Here is a 27,132-nt window from a genome sequence, read left to right as displayed (position 1 = left end):
AAACCAACATTTTTTATACACGGAGAGATTTTCCAGCTCAAGTGGAATCAAAGTGAAATCTACCCTAGACAAGCTTATACCGGCGTGAATCCTACATGAACAATTTCACGTAAATTCCACGTGAATGATGAGTTTTAGGGAGCAACCATTTAGCTTCAAAAGGGGACTGTGTTTTGTCGGGATTTTTTTTTGCATTTAACACTATAAGGATTTGGGAGAATCTGGATTCAGAAATTTGTTTTTGTCATCTGCTTGACCACAATATTTTTTTCATTAAACTGGGGATCCATACCCCTCCCCCTTTTTTGAAGTTAAATGGTCGTTTCCTTAGCATTGTCTGTTGCTTTTAATAAGTGATCATGTAATGTGTATGTAAAGATGATTGCTTTCTTGTTACGTGGATGATTTAAGCGAACATTACTTTTGAGGTAGTCAGGCATGTTAGCATAAACATGTAATTGTTAACATGAATGCTTCTCTTTGTTATTTTACTATGATGGGATATTAAAGAGTTGATCATGTACACATTTCCCAATAAAGCGATTTCATACAAAATCTGATTCGGTTAACCAGGAACTTTCTGTTAGTCAGTATAGAAAGTCCCTGTGACAACACTTTTGCATCCCAAATAAATTACAAAACTTGAGAATAATTGATTTCTTTGAAAATACTGGATCAGGGAGCACGTAAAAACTTAGTGATTTGATATGTCGATGTCAAGTTGCAAGATCGTTACGTTATATATATGATTCGACCTTTCTGTGTTTGACAAAAAAAAAGGTCGAGTCGAGATAGGGCGACTTGTCCTTTTCACGTATCAAGGGGACGTAACTCGGAAAAACAATAAGAACCGGAAGTCAATATTAATTTTGCAATGCGACATTGACATGGTTTGAAAACAAAAACAAACGTGTTTACATTCACAAAAAATCAGACCTTGTCCTTTTATGTTGTGATCAACAGAAATGGCAGCAAAACAAAAAAGAATAGCTTTAATGGGCTTCAGATCTGTTGGTTGGTTCCTTTGTATCATATAACTTTTCTTTTCGTTGAATCACAAAAAATGTACATTTGTGTACATTTGTAACGGTGCCCAGATATTTTGATAGTAAATCGTATACCCCATTCATCTTACATCCCTATTGGTATACCTTCCTGTGTCAAAATGTAAAACATTTTACAAATTACTGAAGGAAGCAAGTACTCCCTGTTAGCCTTTTGATGATTCATACTGGAACTTTGATGCTGAACATCATGACATCCCTCGGAGTGAAGCCAGTTGAATACACCTTATCTCTATTTAAAAATGTGTCCCGCTCGAACTTTTGACTTACGTTAATTACTTTTCTATTGTGAGTTCAGATATTTTCTTTTATTACGTCAAAATTTTATGGGAGCTTTTGTGATGTCCAGTAATGGATGAAAAATCGTGAGGTCTTTTCACCACCGCACACCACCGAACACCCCAAAAGTTTATTATTTTGTTTTTTTATCGTTAAAAATGTGACTTAAATATAATATTCAAGTTATTAATTCAACAAATCAGAAGATTAAGAGTCCAAATATCCACAGAAAACAGAGAGAGAGAGTCTTATAACACCCCACTTTTTGAACTCAGCAGACCCCCATGGACACCTCAAATATATTTTTTTTTCCATTTTCTTTTTCTTTCTCTTCTATAAAATAGTTGTACCAATTATAAGAAAAAAGACAAATATCAGAATCCAACCGAGAACAGAGATCGAGGATACTTGTACTGATTAATACTAATTATGAATATTAACACACACAATGTAATCAGGAGAGTGATGAATCCGGAGACGTTTTTTTCCTTATATTGATTATCAATTTTAACATAAAATGTCCATCAAAAATCTGAAAATTGATTAAATTTTACGTAATATAATTTGTTTTATCATTTCATAGTACATGTATAATATCACAGTTTTTCTAAGTGGTTGGTGGTTTTTGGGGTGTTCGGTGGTGAAAACACCCACCCATGAAAAATAGCAATAAGATGTACATTTGTATTGGTACGGGATGGCCAGTAAAGTTCAATTTAGAAATGAACTGACATTTTTATGATGTACTTTCATCATTTCTACAAAATGCGACTGAAAAAAACTACACAGACGTGTGAGAATAGCAGCTAACCACATTGATAAATAACTTTATTGACTTACTTTCACTTTTAACTTAACTAGGTTTTTATTTAGTGTTCTAGCCAGGATTTTAAAAGGGCAAGGTGCTAGTCAGAAAAAAAGGCAATTTTTGCATGAATGTCATTGAAAAAGGGCAATTATTTAAGCCTCATAATTAATAAGAATATAACTTAAGAACTATGGTAAAACCAAGTTTCGGTTAAGGTTTATGTGGACCATTTGGCTAAAATGTCTGCTTATAAAGGAAACATTCAATAGAAAAGAAACATACCTAAAAAAAAAATTAATGATATGACAAAATAAATCATTTTGCAGTGAATGTCATAATGATTAAAGAATAAACAAAAGATAAAAGTATGATATTAACAAATGTTCTGGAAAAAAAGGATGTTAGATAGAATAAAGATAAGGAAAATTTAAAAGTACAAGGGTACTACATTTTGTATAAACATATTACATTCAGATGGAAAGTTGAAGAAAAACCACTTTAAAAGACAATTTTGACATCTCACGTTTACATTTACAACAAAATTTATGTCGATAAAAAACCTCCTGATCTGAGACCTAATCTCCTGACCAAAATTTCCCAATCTCCTGATCTGAGTTTCACAGTCCATCACATGTATGATAAGATGAAGTGTGTTTTTTAAATTGGCGACTATGGAAGTTTTAAAGGACCTTGTCGCCGATTAGGAATTCATACTTCATCTTATAAAAACGGCAATTCAAAATGTATAACTAGTATTCCTTCAATCCATTTGATAGATCAGTTATTAATGAAATTTAAGATGAAACAAATAATTTTCAAAACGTTAATTTTTTAAGTAAAATTAAGTAATTCCAGTGGAAAAATATTTTAAAGTAACATCTGATATGCATTTGCATTCAATTTATTAAAGTTTTTTTTTTTTTACGAAAAAGAACATTAATGTAACTAAGGAGTATAACGTGAAAGGTGATATAAAAGAGGAAATAAATCAAATTTGTTTGTCAAACATTTTTGAAATACATAAATTATTATTTACCTAAAGCCTAAGGTACATGTAATAGGTGTTAATTACCAAGGTGTTTGACACCAAAGCTGTCAGGATAAGATATGCACTTTATTATAGAGTTTACACAGCTAACTGAACTTTCTGTTCATAGAATTACAAATTTGCCAGTATTTCAAAGGCAGAAAATGCTGGATTTAAGTGCTAAAACAGCAGGGCCCCTGAGAAACAGCAGATAAAAGGCATGGCCTTCAATAAAAAAAGGCCAGTGCTATGCCATGTTCAAACTTTGTAGCTAGAACACTGTTATTTCACTTTCTATTTATATCTATAACCTTGTCATAACAACCTTTTTTGTAACATTATTTTTTGTACTTCACTGTTTGATTTCATATGTTATATTGTCCTCAAAACCACGCTTGTTGGCGAAACATATAAACCAGAATAAAATCTTACCATGCTGTAATTATTGGCTATTGTCTTTATTATCGTTTTATGTTTTATATTGTAGGAAAATCATCAGTTACCATTCAGTTTATAGAAAAACAGTTTGTTGATTCATATGATCCAACAATAGAAAACAGTAAGTATGAAACTCCAATCTCATATTCAAAATTGTAATCAGGGATTTCGCTAAAATTATTTGAAGTCCTAGAGTAGAGCTCATCTCTTTTTGCAGAAGTGAGGCTCAGTTGATTTTGGTAAGGTCTTATAATATTACATTTGTAACTCAAATAATTCTTATCTGGATCAGCTGTTGGTCTTAAGCTTTACATCAGTGTAAATAAAGTTTAATCAGTGAAATGATCACAGTTAACAAACCTAACCACTGGAATATTGAGGATTATTATAATAGTAGTAGTAAATCATTTACAAACTAGCAAATGTTCAATATGATGAAAAGAAATGAATCCCTGAATTCACCCTAAAGATATCCTTGTGAAAACACTGGGTAATATTAAATGAAATGTTTAAAAGCATATCAGATTTTATCAATTTTTGAAGTTTAATCACAACAATTAATACTTTGTTAAAAGGAAAAACAATGTAAATTCACAAACGCAAGTTAACAAGTTTTGTATGAAGGACATTTATTGGTAAAATATTTTAAATAGGAACATCTGTATCACAAATAAATTTAACCAAAATTGCACTGAATATACAATAATAAAGTTTCATGTTTTGTATTTTGTAGCCTTCCACAAGAATCTAAAGATAAAAGGACAAGAGTATGCCTTAGAAGTTGTTGACACAGCAGGACAGGTTGGTTACACAAGGCTCGCTTCTATTCAGTGAAAATTACTATAAAAGTGATATTAGATAACTCTGTACATTGATAAAAGTTAGATTGTTGTTATGCCAAATTGTACTTTAATTAATTACTGTTTTGATTCTGTAAAATTATACATTTTACTTGAGAAAAAGTTCTTTTTGGTATTTTTTTGGATAGAAGAGTAAAAGAATTATAATTACATTTATGTCTGTAAAAGTTCATGAACAAAATAACAAAATTATAGTTTACTGTGGATCTGTGCTTGAAATTTGAAGAAAGTTTACTGTAGTCATTAGGTTTCTTTTGTTGAATTTTTAATTGTAGCACACTCAAATTTGTTAAATTGGTTCTTTAAAATTGTAAAACATTTTAGTATTGTTTAATGTGAACTGCTTTTGATTTATAATAATTATTTCTTTTGTCACTTTTATTATTATTTTCTAAAATGATTACAACTCTATTGGTACATATGATGGCATGTCAAAAGTGGGATAACGTTTAAAAAATAACCAATATTATTATTAATTTCAATTTATAATCTTAAAGAGATGAGAATGGTATTTTACTGTGTTGTCTCTGCACAAAAAGTAATGTCTTTAATTTTCAAAGAGAAGGCTATTACTTGAAAAGAAACATTGACGATATTTAATAAATAATTTGATAACAATTAGCATTGATATAATGACAAAATACTTTTTTGAAGGACTTCTTTATGATTTACATGTATTTTTTATACAAGACTGCAAAAAAATTTGTGGTCGTATATATTGGTATCCCGTCCTCTTCCGAAGACGGATGGTTTCCGGATAATAACTTTAGTATAAGTAAACAGAAATCAATAAAATTTTAACACAATGTTTATAACCACAAAAGGAAGCTTGGGATTGATTTTGGGGGTTATGGTCCCTAAAGTTTAGGAATTAGGGGCCCAAAAATAGCATTGATCTAGTGTCAGAACATTAAGTTGTGTATAAGTATTTCAATTACAAGTTCTGAAATTGTACCACAATGATTAATACCAGAAGTAGAAGGTTGAGATATATTTTAAGGGTTATGGAGCAAACAGTCTAGGAAAAAAGGGCCAAAAGGGGGCCAAAAACATGTATTTTTGTAGTTTCAAGTCAATAAATTGGAGTTATCTTTCTTTGTCCAGAATGATTGTTGAATCACCTAAAACAAATGCTTTATATAATCTTCTTAAAAAATTGGAGTTATCTTTCTTTGTCCAGAATAGAAGTTGAATCAACTTAAATCAATGCTACATACATTATACAATGCAATATTCACTTTAGTACCAACTGATAAATTAAAGCAATCTTTACCATTCAGTGATTACAAGCACTTTGATTACCATTCTAGGGTTATGCATTTTACAAGTGGAAAAATTGAAGATTTTTTTAGTTTCTGTTCTCTTTACTTAAGTTTGTCTCAACTAAGTTTAATGAAATGTGTATATAATGCTTATTACCTCTAACCTCAGTTTAAGTTCAATTTTTGGCAGCTTCACTTTTACAGTTCTTGAGTTATGTCCCTTTATAATGTTATATGCTAGCGGGGGCATCATCTGTGTCCTTTTGGACACATTCCCCATTTATTTTAAGTTACTATTAATCAATATTAATTTTAACCAATAGTAGTTGAATCAACTTAAATCATTGTTTTATACAATATACAATGTATATTCACTTTATTTTACATTTTAATATTTTATGATGTATTTAAGAGTAGTTATTGTTGCAAACTCCATTAGAAATTTGAATTGAGATCATTTTTGGAATAAGGGAAAGGGGGAAGTGAAAAAAAAAAATTGGGGTGGGGGTCAATTATTTTTTCTCAATTCTGATTTCAGAATTTAAAAAGAAAATTTCTTCAAATATTTTTTCTTTGACAGGATTAATATTCAACAGCATAGTAATTTGCTCAAAAGCAGAAAAAAAATTGAAATTCATTAGACCACATTCATTCTGTGTCAGAAACCTATGCTGTGTCAACTATTTAATCACAATCCAAATTCAGAGCTGTATTCAGCTTGAATGTTGTGTCAATACTTGCCCCAACCGTTCAGGGTTCGACCTCTGCGGTCGTATAAAGCTGTGCACTGTGGAGCATCTGGTTTTGTATATACGTATACTTTTATTGAATGAAATTAAAATCTGAAAAGAAATTTAGTAATCATTTGCAGTCTATGATTGAACATAATAATTTATATTATTATAATCTTTTTTACAGGATGAATATTCTATTCTACCTCAGAGTTATTATATTTCTGTAGATGGTTACGTTTTAGTGTATTCAGTAAATTCTCGTAAAAGGTAAGTTTTGATTCAGCATTCTTTTAGAGTATGCTTGGTGCAGCAAATATCTTGTTTGATCAAATTTCACTGGATGATGCAATAGGTATGTTTTGACATTAAAATGAAAGGAACTTATTAACTTTGAGAAGCACACAAAATATAGGCTATTACCTAAACACATAATGGTTACTAATATGAATGAGTGAGCTGTGATTCTTTGTTTCTTTTCTTATCCATCTCCATCATCAAATATTACTATTTATTATACAACCGCAAAAATTGAAAATTTTTTGGTCGTATATTGGTATCACATTGGCGTCGTCGTCATCCGAATACTTTTAGATTTCGCACTCTAACTTTAGTAAAAGTAAATAGAAATCTATGAAATTTTAACACAAGGTTTATGACCACAAAAGGAAGGTTGGGATTGATTTAGGGAGTTTTGGTCCCAACATTTTAGGAATTACGGGCCAAAAAGGGCCCAAATAAGCATTTTCTTGGTTTTCGCATTTTAACTTTAGTTGTTAAAAGTAAATAGAAATCTATGAAATTTTGACACAAGGTTTATGACCACAAAAGGAAGGTTGGGATTGATTTTGGGAGTTTTGGTTTCAACAGTTTAAGAATTAGGGGCCAAAAAGGGACCCAAATAAGCATTATTCTTGGTTTTCGCACCATAACTTTAGTATAAGTAAATAGAAATCTATGAAATTTAAACACAAGGTTTATGACCATAAAAGGAAGGTTGGGTTTGATTTTGGGAGTTTTGGTCCCAACAGTTTAGGAATAAGGGGCCCAAAGGGTCCAAAATTGAACTTTGTTTGATTTCATCAAAAATTGAATAATTGGGGTTCTTTGACATGCCGAATCTAGCTGTGTATGTAGATTCTTAATTTTTGGTCCCGTTTTCAAATTTGTCTACATTAAGGTCCAAAGGGTCCAAAATTAAACTTAGTTTGATTTTAACAAAAAAAGAATCCTTGGGGTTCTTTGATATGCTGAACCTAAAAATGTACTTAGATTTTTGATAATTGGCCCAGTTTTCAAGTTGGTCCAAATCAGGGCTAAATTAAACTTTGTTTGATTTCATCAAAAATTGAATAATTAGGGTTCTTTGATATGCCAAATCTAATGGGCCCAGTTTCCAAGTTGGTTCAAATCAGGATCCAAAATTATTATATTAAGTATTGTGCAATAGCAAGAAATTTTCAATTGCACAGTATTCAGCAATAGCAAGAAATCTTCAATTGCACAGTATTGTGCAATAGCATATATTTTCAATTGCACAGTATTGTGCAATAGCAAGAAATCTTCAATTGCACAGTATTGTGCAATAGCAAATATTTTCAATTGCACAGTATTGCGCAATAGCAAGAAATATCTAATTGCACAATATCGTGCAATAGCAAGAAATTTTCAATTGGAGTTATCTTTCTTTGTCCAGAATAGTAGTTGAATCATCTTAAATGATTGTTTTATACAATATACAATGTATATTCACTTTTACTACCAACTGATAAATTAAAACAATCTTTACCATTCAGTGATAACAAGCACTTTATTTTACATTTTAATATATTTTATGATGTATTTAAATGAGAGTTATTGTTGCAAACTCCATTAGAAATTTGAATTGAGATCAGTTTTGGAAAAAGGGAAAGGGGGATGTGAAAAAAATGGGGGGGGGGGGGAAATTTTTCTCATTTCAGATTTCATAAAAAAAAAGAAAATTTCTTCAAACATTTTTTTGAGAGGATTAATATTCAACAGCATAGTGAATTGCTCAAAGGCAAAAAAAATATTTTAAGTTCATTAGACCACATTCATTCTGTGTCAGAAACCTATGCTGTGTCAACTATTTTATCACAATCCAAATTTAGAGCTGAATCCAGCTTGCATGTTGTGTCCATACTTGCCCCAACCGCTCAGGGTTCAACCTCTGCGGTCGTATAAAACTGCGCCCTGGGGAGCATCTGGTTGAATTTATGCAGTCTGTTAATGAAAACAGTTATTTAGTCAAGGTGGAAAATAATCCCCATACTTTATAACTACTCATTCCTTTTTAAGCAATTGTGTTGTTTTGCCTTGCAAAGGAAGAATTTGTGCTTGCTATTAAAAGTAGCACTTACAGTGCCCTTAAGGGAATACGATACAGTAGCAGGGGCAGATAATAACATTTTCAAAACTTTTCGTGTTGTTTTCGCGACGTTGGTAACAAGAACGTTGTAATTTCGCGATGTTTCTAATAAGAACGTTATCGTTTCGCGACGTCGCTTTAAATGAAGTCATAATTTCGCGGAATATACACTGACGTCATAAATCCGGTTGCGCGAAATTAAAAAAAGTACCTGCTGAAAAAGCGGCCATGCCGTTTCTTAAAGACGGAGAAATCCGCCAAGAGCTGGTAGATCAAAAGAAATACTGGAAATGAACAACAACAAATTAAATACAACGTTGCCTGACGAAAATGAAGAAATGGTTATAGACACAGAGGAAAGTACCGACGGGATAACATGAAAAGATGGTAGAAGAATTGTGGAGCTTTTCAGTCTGGCAAAAGCACTGAATAGCTGTCAAAACGTTAATTGCACTGCCCAGCTTAATCTACTCAACGTGGAGAAAGAAAAACTGCAAGGATTTGGGAGCTATCTCACAATTCGTTGCTTGAACTGTAATATGCTTAACAACATTTTAACAAATAAAACACATTACGGAACAAGAGGACCTGCAATTTTTGACATCAACACAAAAGCTGCAATAGGTAATTATTAGTATTGATAGTTGCTTGTCGTCCAGTGGCAAATATCTAATTGCACATTTATCACATTAACATGTTATTTAAATGAGACAACACATACCTTACCTGCTTTGGCCTTTGTATAAGATCAGCACACTGAATATACTTTTTAATGTGCTTCTCACAAGATACATGTAGTAGTTTGTGGAAATAAAGACATGTAACTCTACTTGTATATGTTATTATAATTCATAAATGAGCAGTCATTGTTTATAAATACCATGTAAAAACTTAAAAACTATTGGTTTAAAGAAGACGAGTTGTGAATAATTTTAGTTTATAAACCCCATTAAAAGGAGGATCAGTGTAACAGTACATATATATTATGGCACTGAATAATGTCCAAAACGGAAAAAAAAACCGACGAAGTACCACCACATGTTACAGGAGTCGGCCTTTTTCTGGCACCTGAATATTTTTAGAAATGGTTAAAAAGTATTAACCTTTTACTATTTATTGGAAATATGATCACTATTGTGACTCAAATATGCGCTGTATTCGATAATATAACGGACACTTATCTGAACGAAAATCATCATTTTATTGCAAAAATACTTAAATCTTCATAGTCTTTTTGAGATGGGTTTGTCCTATAATGGTTTACTTTTATAAATTGTGACTTAGATGGGAGTTGTCTCATTAGCACTCTTACGCGCGTCTGGCGTATATACAAAATTTAGTCCTGGTATCTATGATGAGTTTATTTACCACATCTTCTTAAATCAATAAACACAAAAAAATGTAATCATTTGCAGGTATGATTGAGGCTGGTATTGGTCCAAGACAACTTAACAAGTTTGTTACAGCGCTAGGAATTCCAGGAGCAACAGCCAAAACTTTAAAAAAACGGGAACGGGAGATTCAAAAGCCGCTTTCAGAGATTGCAAAAACGTCATGTGTGAATGCTCTTCAAGAGGAGATTGAGAAAACAAGGTAAACTAATATGTAAACGGAGGCATAATGAATGTAACTATGTATAGACATGTTTATTGTTGTTGAAGACCGCTACTTAAATCTCTAGATATTTTTTTTCTTTTTTGGGTTGTCGGGTTGTTGTCTCATTAATGCAGTCCCTTATGCATCTTTACACAGAACGGTATTATCTTATTTGTTTGATAATTTTTCATTTGATCTTCGAGTGAGCTAACTTCTGTTATTTCTAGAGGAGTGCATTAACTGAATAGGTTTTTATTTTTTGCACTGTCCGATCCCCTCATTTGGCTGCTTGTCATAGGAAAATCACGTATTTGACGCACATTTGACGAGTGCATTAACTTCCATCCAAGAAATTTTTATTTGGTGGTCTTATTCCGCCTCCCGGGAATAGCTAGTGAATATTGAAAGATAAAACAAAATGTCACATTTCCATAAAAATGTAAACAAAAACGGTAGCACGACAAAGTATCTATCGTACATGAATTGATTAATAAACTGGTCCGCCGAGCGCAGATGGATACGACCGCAGAAGTCTATCCCTAAACAGTAGGAGCAAAAATGGACACAATATACAATTCTAATATAAAAAAGATGATGTGGTATGATTGCCAATGAGACAACTGTCCACAAGAGACCAAAATGACACGTACATTAACAACTATAGGTCACCGTACGGCCTTTAACAATGAGCAAAGCCCATACCGCATAGTCAGCTATAAAAGGCCCCGATAGGACAATGTAAAACAAGTCAAACGAGAAAACAAACGGCCTTATTTATATAAAAAAATGAATACATGTTTGAATTTGAATTGTTATTAAATAAAACAAATAATAGGTTTCTGGCAAAGAATTAATTAAGTCATAGAACTTGAAATTACACGATTTACACTCTGCTATTGCACACTACATATTGAATCTGTCTTCAGACTTTATACAATGAAAGAACTAGCAAAATAAATTGTAACCCCCACAATTTCTTCAATGGTGAGGGGAAAAAGTACTTTTAAAGAAATTTTAATTTTAATATCTTTAATCTTGCGGGGGATTTTTTTTTTAAACCAACCCTTGAACAAACTATGATATTTAAAAAAAAAACATTTTCTTTTGGTAAAATATGGTACTATTATGGTGGCCGGATGCGACTATTTTCCCTTATCTTTTTTTGCGTTTTCCTCTTTCATTTTTCCAACGCGAAATCGGGCAATCGAGATTGCATAATCTAGAAAATAAACTCATCATAGATACCAGGACTAAATTTTGTATATACGCCTGACGCGCGTTTCGTCTACAAAAGACTCATCAGTGACGCTTGAATAAAAAAAAAGTTAAAAATACCCAATAAAGTACAAAATTGAGAAATTGGAAAATCGGGAAATCGATATCAAGAATTCAAGAAATTTGGAAATCGGGAAATCGAGAAAGCAAAAACGCGAAATCAAGAAATTCATTTCGCGTTTTCGCTTTCGTGTTTTCGCGCTTTTGCTTTTTGCTTTCTTGATTTCTCGATTCGCATTTGCAAAGTGAAAGGAGAAAACATGAAAAGGCGAAATGGCGAAATTGCCGCATCCGGCCACCATATACTATTCAATATATATTCACACATCTTCTCCTTATGGTATTTCACCTGATGGTACATTTTCACAAAAATAAAAAAAACTGAACAAAACACAACTTATTGTCATTTGAAAATTGCTTGTTTTGGTCCCCTTTTTGGACCCTTATTTGTGTTTTTTTAAGAAATGGTTCATAGATTTGATTTTTCTTCCACTACAGGGAGCAGTTAAACGTAGAAACCACAAACGGCACTGACATTCCAAAGTTAACGGCTAAATACGACATGTGTTGGCAAAAAAGGGGCTCCGGTCGTTCGTACAGTAGCCACTCAGGTGTTGGATCTGTAATTGGGCAAAACACTGGAAAAGTTTTAAACTTCAAAGTATGTTCAGACCACTGTCGGATATGTTTAAAAGCATCGCAATTGGGTAAAGAACTAGAAAATCATGAATGCCAGAAAAACTGGAATAAATCACCTAAAGCAATGGAGGCACATATGGGAGCTGAACTTCTAAAAATATTAGAAGATATTGGGGGAACACAAGTAGGTGTGTTAGTGATGGATGACGATTCTGCCACACTGTCCCAAGTGAAGGAACGATTGGGACATCAAGTGGAAAAGTGGAGTGATATAAATCATTCAAGGAAGTCGGTGGGAAATTCAATGTATAACACATTGCAGAAAAAACACAAAACTTTAACTACCACAGTTATAAAGTACTTTCAAAAATGCTTTTCCTATGCTATATCACAAAACAGAAACCAAGAAAATGCACTTAGGGAAACACTTACCTCAATAGTTCCACACGCTTTTGGTCATCATGAGAAATGCGGTAATTGGTGTAAAGCGGACAATGATAACTTCAGCTTTAAATCCCTACCTGGCGGAAAAGCATTATCCGGTGATGACCTTTACAATGATTTGTACATTGTATTTGAGACAATGTCAAACAATTCACATAAACTTGCACCCGGGGGATCAACAAAAGATGTAGAGTCTCTAAATGGCATATTCGCGTCTAAAGCACCAAAGCGAATATGCTATAGTGCCAGTGAAAGTTTGAAGAACAGAGTTTCTGCTACAGTAGCTCAGAAAAATATTGGATACCATTACATTTCGGAACTTCATTTAGAGGCTGGGTTATCGCCCAACAAAATAACAAAGAAACAAAGCGAATGTCTTTCAAAAGAGCGAAAACGGCAACTGATTTATAACCAACAACCAGAGGTGAAAAGAAGGAAAATTAAAACAAATAACGAAAAAAAAACAGAAATAGCTAAGAAAGAGAAAGTGGAAGGGACTACGTATAAAAGTGATGTTGGTTTTTCACTGGTCACTGAGATAAACAATATACCTGGGATTCGATATCGTCCTAACATAGAAACTGTGACCAATTTTTATGGTAATTTTGCTGTGTTTGACTTGGAGACCAGTTCGTTACAAGAGGACTGTGAAATTCTACAAATAGCCTGTAAATTTAACGATAATGAATTTAGTTGTTACATACAACCAACCAAGCCCATTTCAAAGATGAGTAGCGCTGTCACTGGACTTACAAATGAAGGGGTGTTCTTTTTCACCATGGTAAACCAATACGAGCAACCAACAGAGAAGCAGCTTTTCAAAATTTTGTAATATGGCTAAGTCAATACAAACCAGTAATACTAATGGGCCATAACGCCAAGTTATTTGACTCTAAACGTTTAATTTTGAATATAAAGAATTTTACATGTTTTGCCGAATTCAAAACAGTTGTTAAGGGTTTTGTCGATACCTTGCCTTTGTTCAAAAAACAATTTCCGGGTTTTCCAAACTATAAGCAGACTACAGTGTATGAAAATGTTTGTGGAGGACAGTTTGATGCTCACAACGCAATAGGAGATGTTTCAGCGTTGAATTGTATATTGGAAAAATCGAGCATTGGTAAGAAAGAACTCCTTTTACATTCTTTCAGTATTGAATCCCTAATGGAGCAACAGAAATTTGACACAGAAACAAAGAGAAATGAGAAAACTTATGAATCCGTGATAAATGAGAAATTTTTAACAAAATCTATGGCGCGTAGGATGGCTGAATCGGGTCTGGTGTTGGATGATTTAAAATCAATACACAAAAATCATAACAACCGTGGTGTACAGCAGGTATTTACTGAAAAACGTATCAATGGAACACCAAGAGTGACAGACAAAACAGCTATCCTCAACAAATTTATGCAATATTTTTCATGACAAGAACAGTTTTTTTCATTCATTGATACAGAAGAGAATAATGCTTTCTTGAATTAAAAACAATCAGAATTAAATTATTTTGTGTCTTTATTTTTTTATTTTTTTTGTGTAGCATTTGGCAGACTCAAAATTGTATGGAGTATTGTCATTGTAAAGCCACATTTAACAAACTACCAACAAAATAACAAAACCAACTGCATGTGCGAGACCTTCATGAGTAGACAAGGTCGTACAACACCCTATTCGTAAATAAAATAATGAATAGAGTGTATCATCATGTTCTGGACTTGCATTTTGTACATACAAAAATTGCCGAGTTAAAATTGATATTTTTAAAAATATATAAGTGTATGCAGAAAAACTGTCAATAAAAGTATGTTAAAACGATATCAAAAAAATATATTTGTGTCATTTTTGGTTTGATTTTAAGCAAATTAGTACCAAATGATGCAAAACTGTCACACGTCAGTTTTATTAATTGGTTGTATTTTTTTTTGTATATCAAACTGGATGTAATAGACCAAAACAAGAAAATAACCGTTCACATGCTAATAAAAGAGCTTATTATTCAATGTTTACCGTTTGTTATCGTACATCATATTTGTATTTCGTTCATTGTTAAATCAGGCCGTACGTTTCCCGTTTCAGTTGTTTTGAATTTGTCATGTAGGGGCGTTTCATAGCTGATTTTGCGGTATGGGATTTACTCATTGTTGAAGGCTGTCCCATGTCCTATAGTCGTTAACTTCTACATTATTTGGTCTCTGGTTGAGATTTGTCTTATTGGTAATCATACCAAGTCTTCTTATTTGTATAGGTACATCCCTATTGTACTTATTGAGAGATAAAAATTGAAAATCGGCAAATGTACACTAATTGCAGAAAGACAGATCAGAAAGTGTACACACACGTCAAAACTCGTCGCTTTCAAGCTGATGAGCAAATATGAAGTCATTCAGTAAGGTTGTTTCTAAGAAAAGTAACAAACATATTGTTAGACGATCGGACAACAGATCATACAACGTGTTTGCAATATAGCTCTACTCTTAGACAAACAAGTAAGCCAATATCATATAAATATCTATACACCGCATAAAAGGTAATGGAAGTTATCTATTGATAATGACATCGTTCAATATTATTTTCTAATACCGGCTGCTGTACTTCATATGAAATGTTATACTACAACTTCATTTTCGATCGATTGAGGCAATAATGAGACGAAACAGCTTCAACTATAAAACAAGAAGTACTCCTTATCGGTTTTGTCATTGTAGAAGGTTATATGGTTGTCATTGTTGAAGATTATATACGGTTGTCACTTAATGGTATCACCTCACTTAATTTATAGTTGGTTCACATTTTGCCATATCAAGGCCTTTGAAATAATGTTCTATCCTCTTTCAGTACATGAATCAATTTAGAACTAATGTCGGACGGATATGCACCTTTATACTAATATGAGAGTTTTCTTTATTGCCGTACAGTTAAAAAGTAATCTGCTGGAAACCTTTGTTATATCCCATTCTTTATTATAATTGGTTTCTGTCCAAATTTCGTTTCGTAAATGTTTAGCACAAATGTTTTGCCATTTTACAAGGAACCATCATAAGTATCAACGCTTTTGAAAGCACCTGCATAATTATACTTGAGAGTATAGTCGTGTACGGCGGGAACGATTATACGACGTTTTTGCGATTAAAACTTAACATAACGTAATTTAGCACCATACTGACAGACGTCGTAAAATATTAAGGTATATGGCATTTATTGAAAAAACAAGCACATGGACCCCTATTTTTAGCTCACCTGTCCTGAAGGGACAAGTGAGCTTATGCCATCACTTGGCGTCCGTCGTCGTCCGTCGTCTGTCGTCCGTCGTCTGTCGTCGTCTGTCGTCGCAACTATTTCAAGAATCTTCTCCTCTGAAACTACTGGGCCAAATACTTTCAAACTTTAACTGAATGTTCCTTAGGGTATCTAATTTATAAATTGTATCCGAAGTTTTGATCTATCAACAAACATGGTCGCCATTGCTAAAAATAGAACATAGGGGTCAAATGCAGTTTTTGGCTTATAACTCAAAAACCAAAGCATTTAGAGCAAATCTGACGTGGGTAATATTGTTTATCAGGTCAAGATCTATCTGCCCTGAAATTTTCAGATGAATCAGACAACCCGTTGTTGGGTTGCTGCCCCTGAATTGGTAATTTTAAGGAAATTTTGCTGTTTTTGGTTATTATCTTGAATATTATTATAGATAGAGATAAACTGTAAACAGGAATAATGTTCAGCAAAGTAAGATTTACAAATAAGTCAACATGACGGAAATGGTCAGTTGACCCCTTTAGGAGTTATTGCCCTTTATAGTCAATTTTTAACCATTTTTCGAAAATCTTAGTAATCTTTTACAAAAATCTTCTCCTCTGAAACTACTGGGCCAAATACTTCCAAACTTTAATTGAATGTTCCTTAGGGTATCTAGTTTGTAAATTGTATCCGAAGTTATGATCTATCAACAAACATGGTCGCCATTGCTAAAAATAGAACATAGGGGTCAAATGCAGTTTTTGGCTTATAACTCAAAAACCAAAGCATTTAGAGCAAATCTGACGTGGGTTATATTGTTTATCAGGTCAAGATCTATCTGCCCTGAAATTTTCAGATGAATCAGACAACCTGTTGTTGGGTTGCTGCCCCTGAATTGGTAATTTTAAGGAAATTTTGCTGTTTTTGGTTATTATCTTGAATATTATTATAGATAGAGATAAACTGTAAACAGGAATAATGTTCAGCAAAGTAAGATTTACAAATAAGTCAACATGACGGAAATGGTCAGTTGACCCCTTTAGGAGTTATTGCCCTTTATAGTCAATTTTTAACCATTTTTCGTAAATCTTAGTAATCTTTTACAAAAATCTTCTCCTCTGAAACTACTGGGCCAAATACTTCCAAACTTTAACTGAATGTTCCTTAGGGTATCTAGTTTGTAAATTGTATCCGAAGTTGTGATCTATCAACAAACATGGTCGCCATTGCTAAAAATAGAACATAGGGGTCAAATGCAGTTTTTGGCTTATAACTCAAAAACCAAAGCATTTAGAGCAAATCTGACACGGGATAATATTGTTTATCAGGTCAAGATCTATCTGCCCTGAAATTTTCAGATGAATTAGACAACCTGTTGTTGGGTTACTGCCCCTGAATTGGTAATTTTAAAGAAATTTTGCTGTTTTTGGTTATTATCTTGAATATTATTATAGATAGAGATAAACTGTAAACAGGAATTATGTTCAGCAAAGTAAGATTTACAAATAAGTCAACATGACGGAAATGGTCAGTTGACCCCTTTAGGAGTTATTGCCCTTTATAGTCAATTTTTAACCATTTTTCGTAAATCTTAGTAATCTTTTACAAAAATCTTCTCCTCTGAAACTACTGAGCTAAATACTTCCAAACTTTAACTGAATGTTCCTTAGGGTATCTAGTTTGTAAATTGTATCCGAAGTTATGATCTATCAACAAACATGGTCGCCATTGCTAAAAATAGAACATAGGGGTCAAATGCAGTTTTTGGCTTATAACTCAAAAACCAAAGCATTTAGAGCAAATCTGACGTTGGGTAATATTGTTTATCAGGTCAAGATCTATCTGCCCTGAAATTTTCAGATGAATCAGACAACCTGTTGTTGGGTTGCTGCCCCTGAATTGATAATTTTAAGGAAATTTTGCTGTTTTTGTTTATTATCTTGAATATAATTATAGATAGAAATAAACTGTAAACAGCAATAATGTTCAGCAAAGTAAGATCTTCAATTAAGTCAATTGACCAAAATTGTCAATTGACCACTTAAGGAGTTATTGCCCTTTAAAGACTTTTTTCACAATTTGTTCATCATGTTGACTTACTTTAAAAAATCTTCTCCTTTGAAACTGCTGTATCAATTTCAGCCAAACTTAGGCTAAATGAGTTTCAGAGTATCTAGTATAAATTTTATATTTTATTTCCTTGTATGTCAAGAAACATAGCTCCTATGGCTCAAATAGAACATAGGAGAAAATGATTATTTTTTTTGGCTTTTGAAGAAAATAGGACGATCCAAAAAACATTTAAATAAATTGAAAAGCCAAAATAATCATTGATGAGAGATTTAACCAAAAGAATTAAGGTGAGCGATTCAGGCTCTTGAGAGCCTCTTGTTTCTTTTGCAATCAATGAAGTACTGTTTCATGAACACTCCGCCAAATTTTCAAGAAAAAATCAACGATCAAATTTTTTCTGCACTTCCGAAAAGACGTAAAAATATGGTCAAATTCTTTATTTCGCATATTGCAATCTAAATCCGGAAAATTATAATTTGGTTTAACCTTAAAATTGTTTTATCATGTTGATGCCATGGATCAAGGGAACATTTTACAAAAAAACCCGGTTAAGTTATGACTTTTCGTTCAAAAGTATTGTTACTTTCTTTAAAAGTCCTTATTTAAGAAATTTCAGGCATTTTCTTCCAAATATGTAAATTTCAAACCAAATTATCTCAAAAAGTAGGTCATGAAGGTACTTTTTTCTTTGCATATTTGAAAAGTACACATTGAAATTGACCTTCTATCAAAATTTTAAGAAAAAATCAACGAGGGATCTCTACTGTATCGTATGCCCTTAAGGGTTAGCAGTGTCTGATTCACTCTTGGTAGCTGGGCTTAAGATGCATTTAAAAGTCACCTTTAGGGATCTCAAGGAATGGAGATTTGTTGGATTGTTACAATACATATTTTATAAAGCTCAATCAAACAATTATAGAATTTATAAAACTTTTCAAGAGTTGACCTCAGCTTTACCATTTAGAAACTTGTTTAAGGCTGATGACACAGTGTTGCTGTATTAATTTGATATTTCTTTGTATATTTTCAGTTTTGATGTGATTAAAATTGTGTATGATAAGCTGTTAGATATGAAAGGATCTTCCAAGTAAGTTTTGACTAAGGGGTATCTAGTTTTTATACGCCCGTCAAAATTTTATATGCCCGTTAAAATTTTGACGGGACGTATTATGGTATACAAATGTCCAGTGTCCGTCCGTCTGTACGGCGTAATCATGTCGCACCGTAACTTGAGAACGACATCCAAATTTCATGAAACTTAATTTAGTTGTTTCTTATGATGGTCTAATGATCTGTATACTTTTTGGTGAAAATAAAACTAAAACTTTTTGAGTTACGGCATTTTGTAACTAAAACAGGGGTGTGTTTTTTTCACATGTCGCACCGTATCTCAAAAACAATATATGGTTATTGCTTAAAACTTTACACACTTCTTAGTTATATTAATCTTAAGATCTGTATACTTTTTGGTGATGATTCAAAATTTTATTTTAGTGATATTTAGTTTTTTGTAAAAAAAAAAAAAAGAGGGAGGGGGTATTTTGTAAAAAAGGAGGAGGTTTTTTTTACATGTCGCACCGTATCTCAAAAACAATTTATGATTATTACTTAAAACTTTACACACTTCTTTGTTATATTAATCTAAAGATCTGTATACTTTTTGGTTTTGATTCAAAATTTTATTTTAGTGATATTTAGTTTTTTGTAAAAAAAAAAAAGAGGGAGGGGGGGTTCACATGTCCCGCCGTATCTCAAAAACAATATATGGTTATTCCTTAAAACTTTCTCAGAAACTATATATGATTATTGCATTAAACTTCCACACCAGACGTCGGGCGTATCATGCGCTCATGGCGCAGCTGTTTATTACCCTTGTCTGCCCATACATACGTCCCAAAATTGGTTTCCGTTCTCTAACTTTAGTTTGGCTCAATCAAATTTTAAGAATCACAATGCTTATTACCACAAAACAGATCCAGTATGAATTTAACTGTTCTAGAGTTATGTCCCTTTACAAATAAAAAAAAATGCTTAATTTTGGTTTCTGTTCTCTAATTTTAGTTTGCCTTGACTGAATGTTATGAACATTAAACACAATACTTATTTGTGCATAAAATAAACATTCATAGAAAATATTTTAAAAATTTCAGTCAGACTTCTTTACGAGCAGCTTTGGTAAATTATTATATTGAATCTAAAAGGTTATAATTTAGAGTTGATCACAAAAGTCTTGTCAATATAATGCTTACGGGTTCTGAATTGATGGGATTTCTTATACAAGATCAAAGTAGAGTCAATATAAAGTTACTCCCCATCCCAGTAGAAGAAGGTCTTGAGATGTTTTCAACATCATACTTCATTTGCCACAGTATTGCCATAAAGCATAAAACTGTTAGTGAAAGGTTTGTAGAGTTTTTATTCCATAAATGTCCAGTGGCTGCTAAAAAATGTGAAAATACATGTATTTAGAATATATTAGCTATGATTTGTTTGTCTCTTTTATTCATATAATATATTTAAATCAACATTTTTTTTATCATTTTGTGTGCAACAAATGTACAGGATAATAAAAATAAATGTTTGCAGTAACAGGTTCTATTTGTTGTTGTAGTATACCTGTAGTGCTGGTAGGAAATAAAAATGATCTACAAAATGACAGAGTGGTGTCAGTGGATGAAGGAAAGAAACTGGCTTCAGAATGGAATGTGAAATTCTTGGAAACTTCTGCAAAAGAATATCAGGCAAGTTCATATACAAATTTGTCTTCTCAACCTCACTTGTTTTTAAACATATCATTCTTCCAAAATATTGTATATAAGAATAAAACGATGTTGTATGATTGCAAATTAGAAAAATATCTCAAAAATTCTAAATGAAGTAGATTTAGGTAATTAACAATGTGCAAATTTTATACTGTATAGCAAGCTATAAAAGGCTCGATAATTTGAAAGTCCACAATTACAAAACAAAAACCAAATATGATAGACAGTGACCATTTACAACCACTGAGTAAAAATCTCCTGACTTGGGAAGACACTTCAAGAATGTGTATGGTTTAAACATGTTTGTATTTCAGACCTTCCCCCCAACCTATAACAGCGGTGCCAAAACGTAGTATATATTGAGACATGTTCAAAAATAGAATAAAAATGATAGGTCAACAAACATATTCTCAAGCTACTGGTTGTGACATAATGACACATTTTATACAGGAAAAAATATTGTGAAATTAAACCTAAACTAAATAATAGAATTGTAAAATAAGATACGAGAAGATAGCTTTTAGGAAATGCTTTGAGAATATCAAAAGAAAAGATAGGATCACAGTATGTTTTCCCCGGCTCAAATACAAATAGCAAATTTCATGTAGATTCCTTCAGAACTTCAGAAAATGCACTATTTCTAAGTTACTTATAATTGAAATGCAGATAAAATAAAAATGAGGCAAAAAAATCTTAGCTTGTACAAATATTAATATTAATAAATTAAAATTTTATATATTATTCATTTAAATGAAAATTCACATTAGTTATCTGCATTCCTCATCAAATTTTGTTTATTTGATTATAAATCTGGACCTTATGTTCTCTGTTATTTACAATCCAAGATGGAGAAAGACACCAATACTACCTTAAAGTCCTTATCCAATTTCACAAGGATGACCTCCCGGCCATTGTCCTCCATATTTCATCGACTAAATGTTTATGACGATAGTTGATCAAATCATCATTATTTGAGGTCAAAATGGATATGATAAAGTGGACTATAGGTCAAGGGAAAAACATGTCTGAAATGTTAACATAGGAGGCTAGGATGAAAATGAAAAAAATAGACAGGACAGGAGTTTTGAGTTAAAAAAAGGCATGATGAGACACTTTGCAAAAAGAAAAAAGTCAGGATGGCAATTTATGTAAAAAAATGTCAGAATAAACTAAAAAAAAAAAAAAGCAGGACCGAATGAGGTGAAAAATAAAAAGGCTTGCTGAGTAAACACTCTGAGTCTCCTGTTAAAAATTTAACATAATTTGTACTTTGCAAAATAATATAATTGATCAGACATTAACCTTCAAAATGATAAGCTGTATTTACATAAAATTGCACAGACAATATCATTTGGACACCTGTCTGTCAGAAATTCCACGCATGCATATTTAACACTAGAGTTTCTGTGTTTATATAATTATGAATATTCATTGTTTCATGATTTGTATGTTTGTAGACTGTGAATGAAGTATTTATACAGATAGTATCTGCTATAGAGAGGGCAGAGGGTGGAGGTACGCCCGAAAAACCAGGAGGATGCTCTATATCTTAGGAGCTGGAATTTATACAGTTTCCATGAATACACTGGTCTGCACACAACTGTTGCTGTATTAGTGAAATGATATTAACTGAATGGTTGTAGAGGTTATATGGGAATAAGTTTGAATGCTTTATCTTTCTTTGTTTTTTATAAACTAATGAATTATGAATTAAGTACTGGTAAATGTTATTGACTAAATCGAATTTAATACAGGCAGGCATGTAGATTGCAGAATTAATGTCTGTTCTTATAAAGAAAAATGGTCTATTCAATAGTTATGACAATTTCTGCATTTTGTTCTTTGGGAGTTGTGCATTCTGTTGGACATAAACATTTATAATTTAACTTTTCTCTCAAAATCCATGAAATGTTTTATCACCCAAAATATAAAGAACATATAAAGACATGATGTTTTATTAAAGTCGTGCTCTTTCAGTATGACATATTTATATAATTAATAAGTTTTTCAGATGACAATAAATCAAGGTTTGAAAATAATTATATTAGTTTTAATTGCAACTTTACAATTGCTACATGTAACATAAATCATTTACTTGTAATTTTACTTCAAAATATGGATTAATTGTATACTGTGGATTCATTTATATTTTTGTTGGTTCTAGGTAAAGTTGATTGAAGGAATTTTTATTTTTTGTGGATATCTGATTTTGTGGTTTTGCCAAAGCATACGTAAAAGCCTATAGTAATTTTTAACTTCTTTGAACATTTAAATTTGTGATTCACCGTTATCCACAAAATTCATGAAAATGAGTATCTCATGAATAATGATGAATCCACTGTAGTTGTGACTGATTGATTGATTGATTGATTGAAAAATTATTTTGTGTAATTGAAAGAGTGTGTCATTTTGTATTATTTATACAATCACTTTAACTTGTTTAATATTATTGTTGAAATAATAGTAATTTTGATTATATAAGTAACGCTAGTGTTACAGTTATTTTAATGTATATAAATTGTATGTATTAAGCTGTAGATTGTTATGTATTAGATAATACTTTTAAAAGTTACTTATAACGACATGCAGTGTGTTACATATTTAGAGAATTTAATTTTACTTTTAATGATTTGAACTTTAAACTCTCTTGAAAAAATGCCCAAATGAATTTATTTTCCTGCTGATTCTGAAACCCAGAAGAAGAGACCAAGTTGTCAACTTTCTTGCAATGAAGTCAAAAATTGGAAATACATTCATATATTATCCTATTTTTCACGAGCTTGGCCTCTATTTGCAAAGAAGTTGTTAAATAGTAATAATAATATTTTTAAGATTTTTTTTAGTAAATTGTTGTGTTCAGCCTATTCTGGTCAAATTTGCATGGAGTTATTTTTCTGATTTCTCTTATTTGAAGAATTTATGTACAAAGATCCAATTTAAAGTTGTAGTGTTGACTTACATTTGTGTAATTTTGCTATTAGAAAATCGCCCTTGGAAAATCTATGATGAAAATTAGTTTTATTACAGTATTTTGATAAGTTGCAATGAATATATATTGGCATGGCCTCAATTGCTGTAAATAATTTAACTGTTGCAGCATATAAGACAGTTTTGTGTGTCAACTTTTGTTTAATTTTGGGCATTTCTATGATAATAATCATAATCATTTATGTCTAAATGATAGACATTGATTTCTAAAATTATTCAATATTACTAATAATAAAGGCATTACAAATGTGGTGGATTATACAAGGAAAATGTGTTTTTAGATTGAAATATTACTGAGGAGTATTTAACAATAGTACTAGTGTAGTTATATTTATCTTTTCCTTTGGGATAATATGTTTGAATAAATGTTAAGACATAGAATAGTTGATCATTAGTTATTTGATACTATATATAGATTGTGTCATTTAAAGACATGAAAGTCCACGTAAAAATGTGCCAGGCTAGTTATGAGGGTATTAATGCCCTTTACCATCAGGCATATGAGTTGTTATTATTATTTTTGCAAAAAAAATAACGTGATTTGTCAAATTTTCGATTTTTTTTATGGCCTAAAAGAAAGTGTACATTTTAAAATCATGCACCAAAAATGACCTTTACATCATTTGGCAAGAAGGTACACCCATTACAACCCTCAGTTGTAGTCAAGAAGGTACACCCATTACAATCCTCGGTTGTAGCCAAGAAGGTACACCCATTACAATCCTCGGTTGTAGTCAAGAAGGTACACCCATTACAATCTTCGGTTGTAGTCAAGAAGGTACACCCATTAAAATCCTCGGTTGTAGTCAAGAAGGTACACCCATTAAAATCCTCGGTTGTAGTCAAGAAGGTACACCCATTACAATCCTCGGTTGTAGTCAAGAAGGTACACCCATTACAACCCTCGGTTGTAGTCAAGAAGGTACACCCATTACAATCCTCGGTTGTAGTCAAGAAGGTACACCCATTACAACCCTCAGTTGTAGTCAAGAAGGTACACCCATTACAATCCTCGGTTGTAGTCAAGAAGGTACACCCATTACAATCCTTGGTTGTAGTCAAGAAGGTACACCCATTACAATCCTCAGTTGTAGGCAAGAAGGTACACATATTACAATCCTTGGTTGTAGTCAAGAAGGTACACCCATTACAACCCTCGGTTGTAGTCAAGAAGGTACACCCATTACAATCCTCAGTTGTAGGCAAGAAGGTACACATATTACAATCCTTGGTTGTAGTCAAGAAGGTACACCCATTACAACCCTCGGTTGTAGTCAAGAAGGTACACCCATTACAATCCTCAGTTGTAGTCAAGAAGGTACACCCATTACAATCCTCGGTTGTAGTCAAGAAGGTACACCCATTACAACCCTCGGTTGTAGTCCAGAAGGTACACCCATTACAATCCTCGGTTGTAGTCAAGAAGGTACACCCATTACAATCCTTGGTTGTAGTCAAGAAGGTACACCCATTACAATCCTCAGTTGTAGGCAAGAAGGTACACATATAACAATCCTTGGTTGTAGTCAAGAAGGTACACCCATTACAACCCTCGGTTGTAGTCAAGAAGGTACACCCATTACAATCCTCAGTTGTAGGCAAGAAGGTACACATATTACAATCCTTGGTTGTAGTCAAGAAGGTACACCCATTACAACCCTCGGTTGTAGTCAAGAAGGTACACCCATTACAATCCTCAGTTGTAGTCAAGAAGGTACACCCATTACAATCCTCGGTTGTAGTCAAGAAGGTACACCCATTACAACCCTCGGTTGTAGTCAAGAAGGTACACCCATTACAATCCTCGGTTGTAGTCAAGAAGGTACACCCATTACAATCCTTGGTTGTAGTCAAGAAGGTACACCCATTACAATCCTCAGTTGTAGGCAAGAAGGTACACATATAACAATCCTTGGTTGTAGTCAAGAAGGTACACCCATTACAACCCTCGGTTGTAGTCAAGAAGGTACACCCATTACAATCCTCAGTTGTAGTCAAGAAGGTACACCCATTACAATCCTTGGTTGTAGTCAAGAAGGTACACCCATTACAATCCTCAGTTGTAGTCAAGAAGGTACACCCATTACAATCCTCGGTTGTAGTGAAGAATTTACACCCATTAAAATCCTCGGTTGTAGTCAAGAAGGTACACCCATTACAATCCTCGGTTGTAGTCAAGAAGGTACACCCATTATAATCCTCGGTTGTAGTCAAGAAGGTACACCCATTACAATCCTAGGTTGTAGTTAAAAATGTTCAATCAAGTAAAATCTGATATAGAAAATGTTAAACGGGAAATAAATGAAGTGAAATCTATATCAACAATTTGGAGAACAAGAATAATCATTCAGTGTTTTAGAATATTAAATTATTTCTGAAAGATTTAGACAAAAAATGTGACACTTGGTGATTATTTCCTTCCCACTTTGTTGTTGAGTATTTTAGCAATGTTAAGAAATTCCTTTTACACTTTAGGATGGAATATTTTCAGGAGTAAATACATATAGAAATGTATATTTTGTGAAAATTTTAATGAACCTGTACCTGTTTGTAAGTGTATTAATTAATTTCTATGGAAGTAACAGGGGCGGATGCAGGAATTTTCGAAAGGGGGGGTGCTAACCCAGGGCAAAGCAGGGCAAAGGGGGGGGTGCAAAACATATGTCCCGATACAAATGCATTGATCGGCAAAAATAAAGGGGGGGTGCGCACCCCCGGAACCCCCCCCCCTGGATCCGCCACTGAGTAACATTACCAATCAGGCTGACTTTCTAGGTACAGTTTGTGTAGAATATCATGAAAATTTGTATCTACAATTAGTCCAGTGTAATTTGATACATATCCCAGAAATAACAAACTTGTACTTATATCTTATATCAAAAGACGCATATAACATATAAGTTCATAAGCTGTTCAGCTTTTTATGAATTGTTTATGTTGTAACAGTTTATTACATAAAACTGCATATTAAGCTTGTTGAGTTATTTTCATGTACAAATGTACTAGAATTAGTCATATTTTAGATTCTCAGACCTCTTGTTTTCTTTTCATTTTAAGAAAAACATATTCATATTTGTGTAATAACAAAATTATAGTATTTTGGTTAATTACCCCGTTTTCAACAATATATTCTTTCAGATTTAAAACATAGTGGAAAGAGGTTTAAAACATTACTTTGCATGAATGAATTTCTTTGGTTGATCTGAACATTTTATTTTATTTTTGTCCTTTCCTTATATTAAAAGTAATGTATTATCATTAAA

At 32.5% G+C, this 27,132-nt stretch overlaps 1 protein-coding gene across 1 annotated transcript; it reads left to right on the top strand.

Moving 5' to 3' along the window:
* The first annotated feature begins 854 nt into the window (after positions 1-854).
* Positions 855-22,556, top strand: LOC143064478 (GTP-binding protein Rheb-like). Its single transcript, XM_076237330.1, has 7 exons — positions 855-1,014; positions 3,666-3,737; positions 4,350-4,417; positions 6,657-6,739; positions 19,150-19,206; positions 20,731-20,860; positions 22,339-22,556. The coding sequence occupies exons 1-7, from the start codon at positions 966-968 to the stop codon at positions 22,432-22,434; spliced, it is 555 nt and encodes a 184-aa protein (XP_076093445.1). The 5' UTR covers positions 855-965; the 3' UTR covers positions 22,435-22,556.
* The last annotated feature ends 4,576 nt before the right edge of the window (positions 22,557-27,132 follow it).

Source organism: Mytilus galloprovincialis, chromosome 2 (genome assembly GCF_965363235.1).
Source record: "Mytilus galloprovincialis chromosome 2, xbMytGall1.hap1.1, whole genome shotgun sequence".
In the NCBI taxonomy this organism is placed as follows: domain Eukaryota; kingdom Metazoa; phylum Mollusca; class Bivalvia; order Mytilida; family Mytilidae; genus Mytilus; species Mytilus galloprovincialis.
Note: the sequence above shows the minus strand (reverse complement) of the source record. Positions and strands in the feature narration are given on the sequence as shown.

What these genes read in the sequence shown, in the direction of transcription:
- LOC143064478 (XM_076237330.1), top strand. Translation starts at nt 966, where the DNA reads ATGGCAGCAAAACAAAAAAGAATAGCTTTAATGGGCTTCAGATCTGTT. An exon ending in AATGGGCTTCAGATCTGTTG is followed by an intron (nt 1,015 to 3,665) that starts GTTGGTTCCTTT and finishes TTTATATTGTAG; the next exon opens with GAAAATCATCAGTTACCATT. An exon ending in CTTCTGCAAAAGAATATCAG is followed by an intron (nt 20,861 to 22,338) that starts GCAAGTTCATAT and finishes GTATGTTTGTAG; the next exon opens with ACTGTGAATGAAGTATTTAT.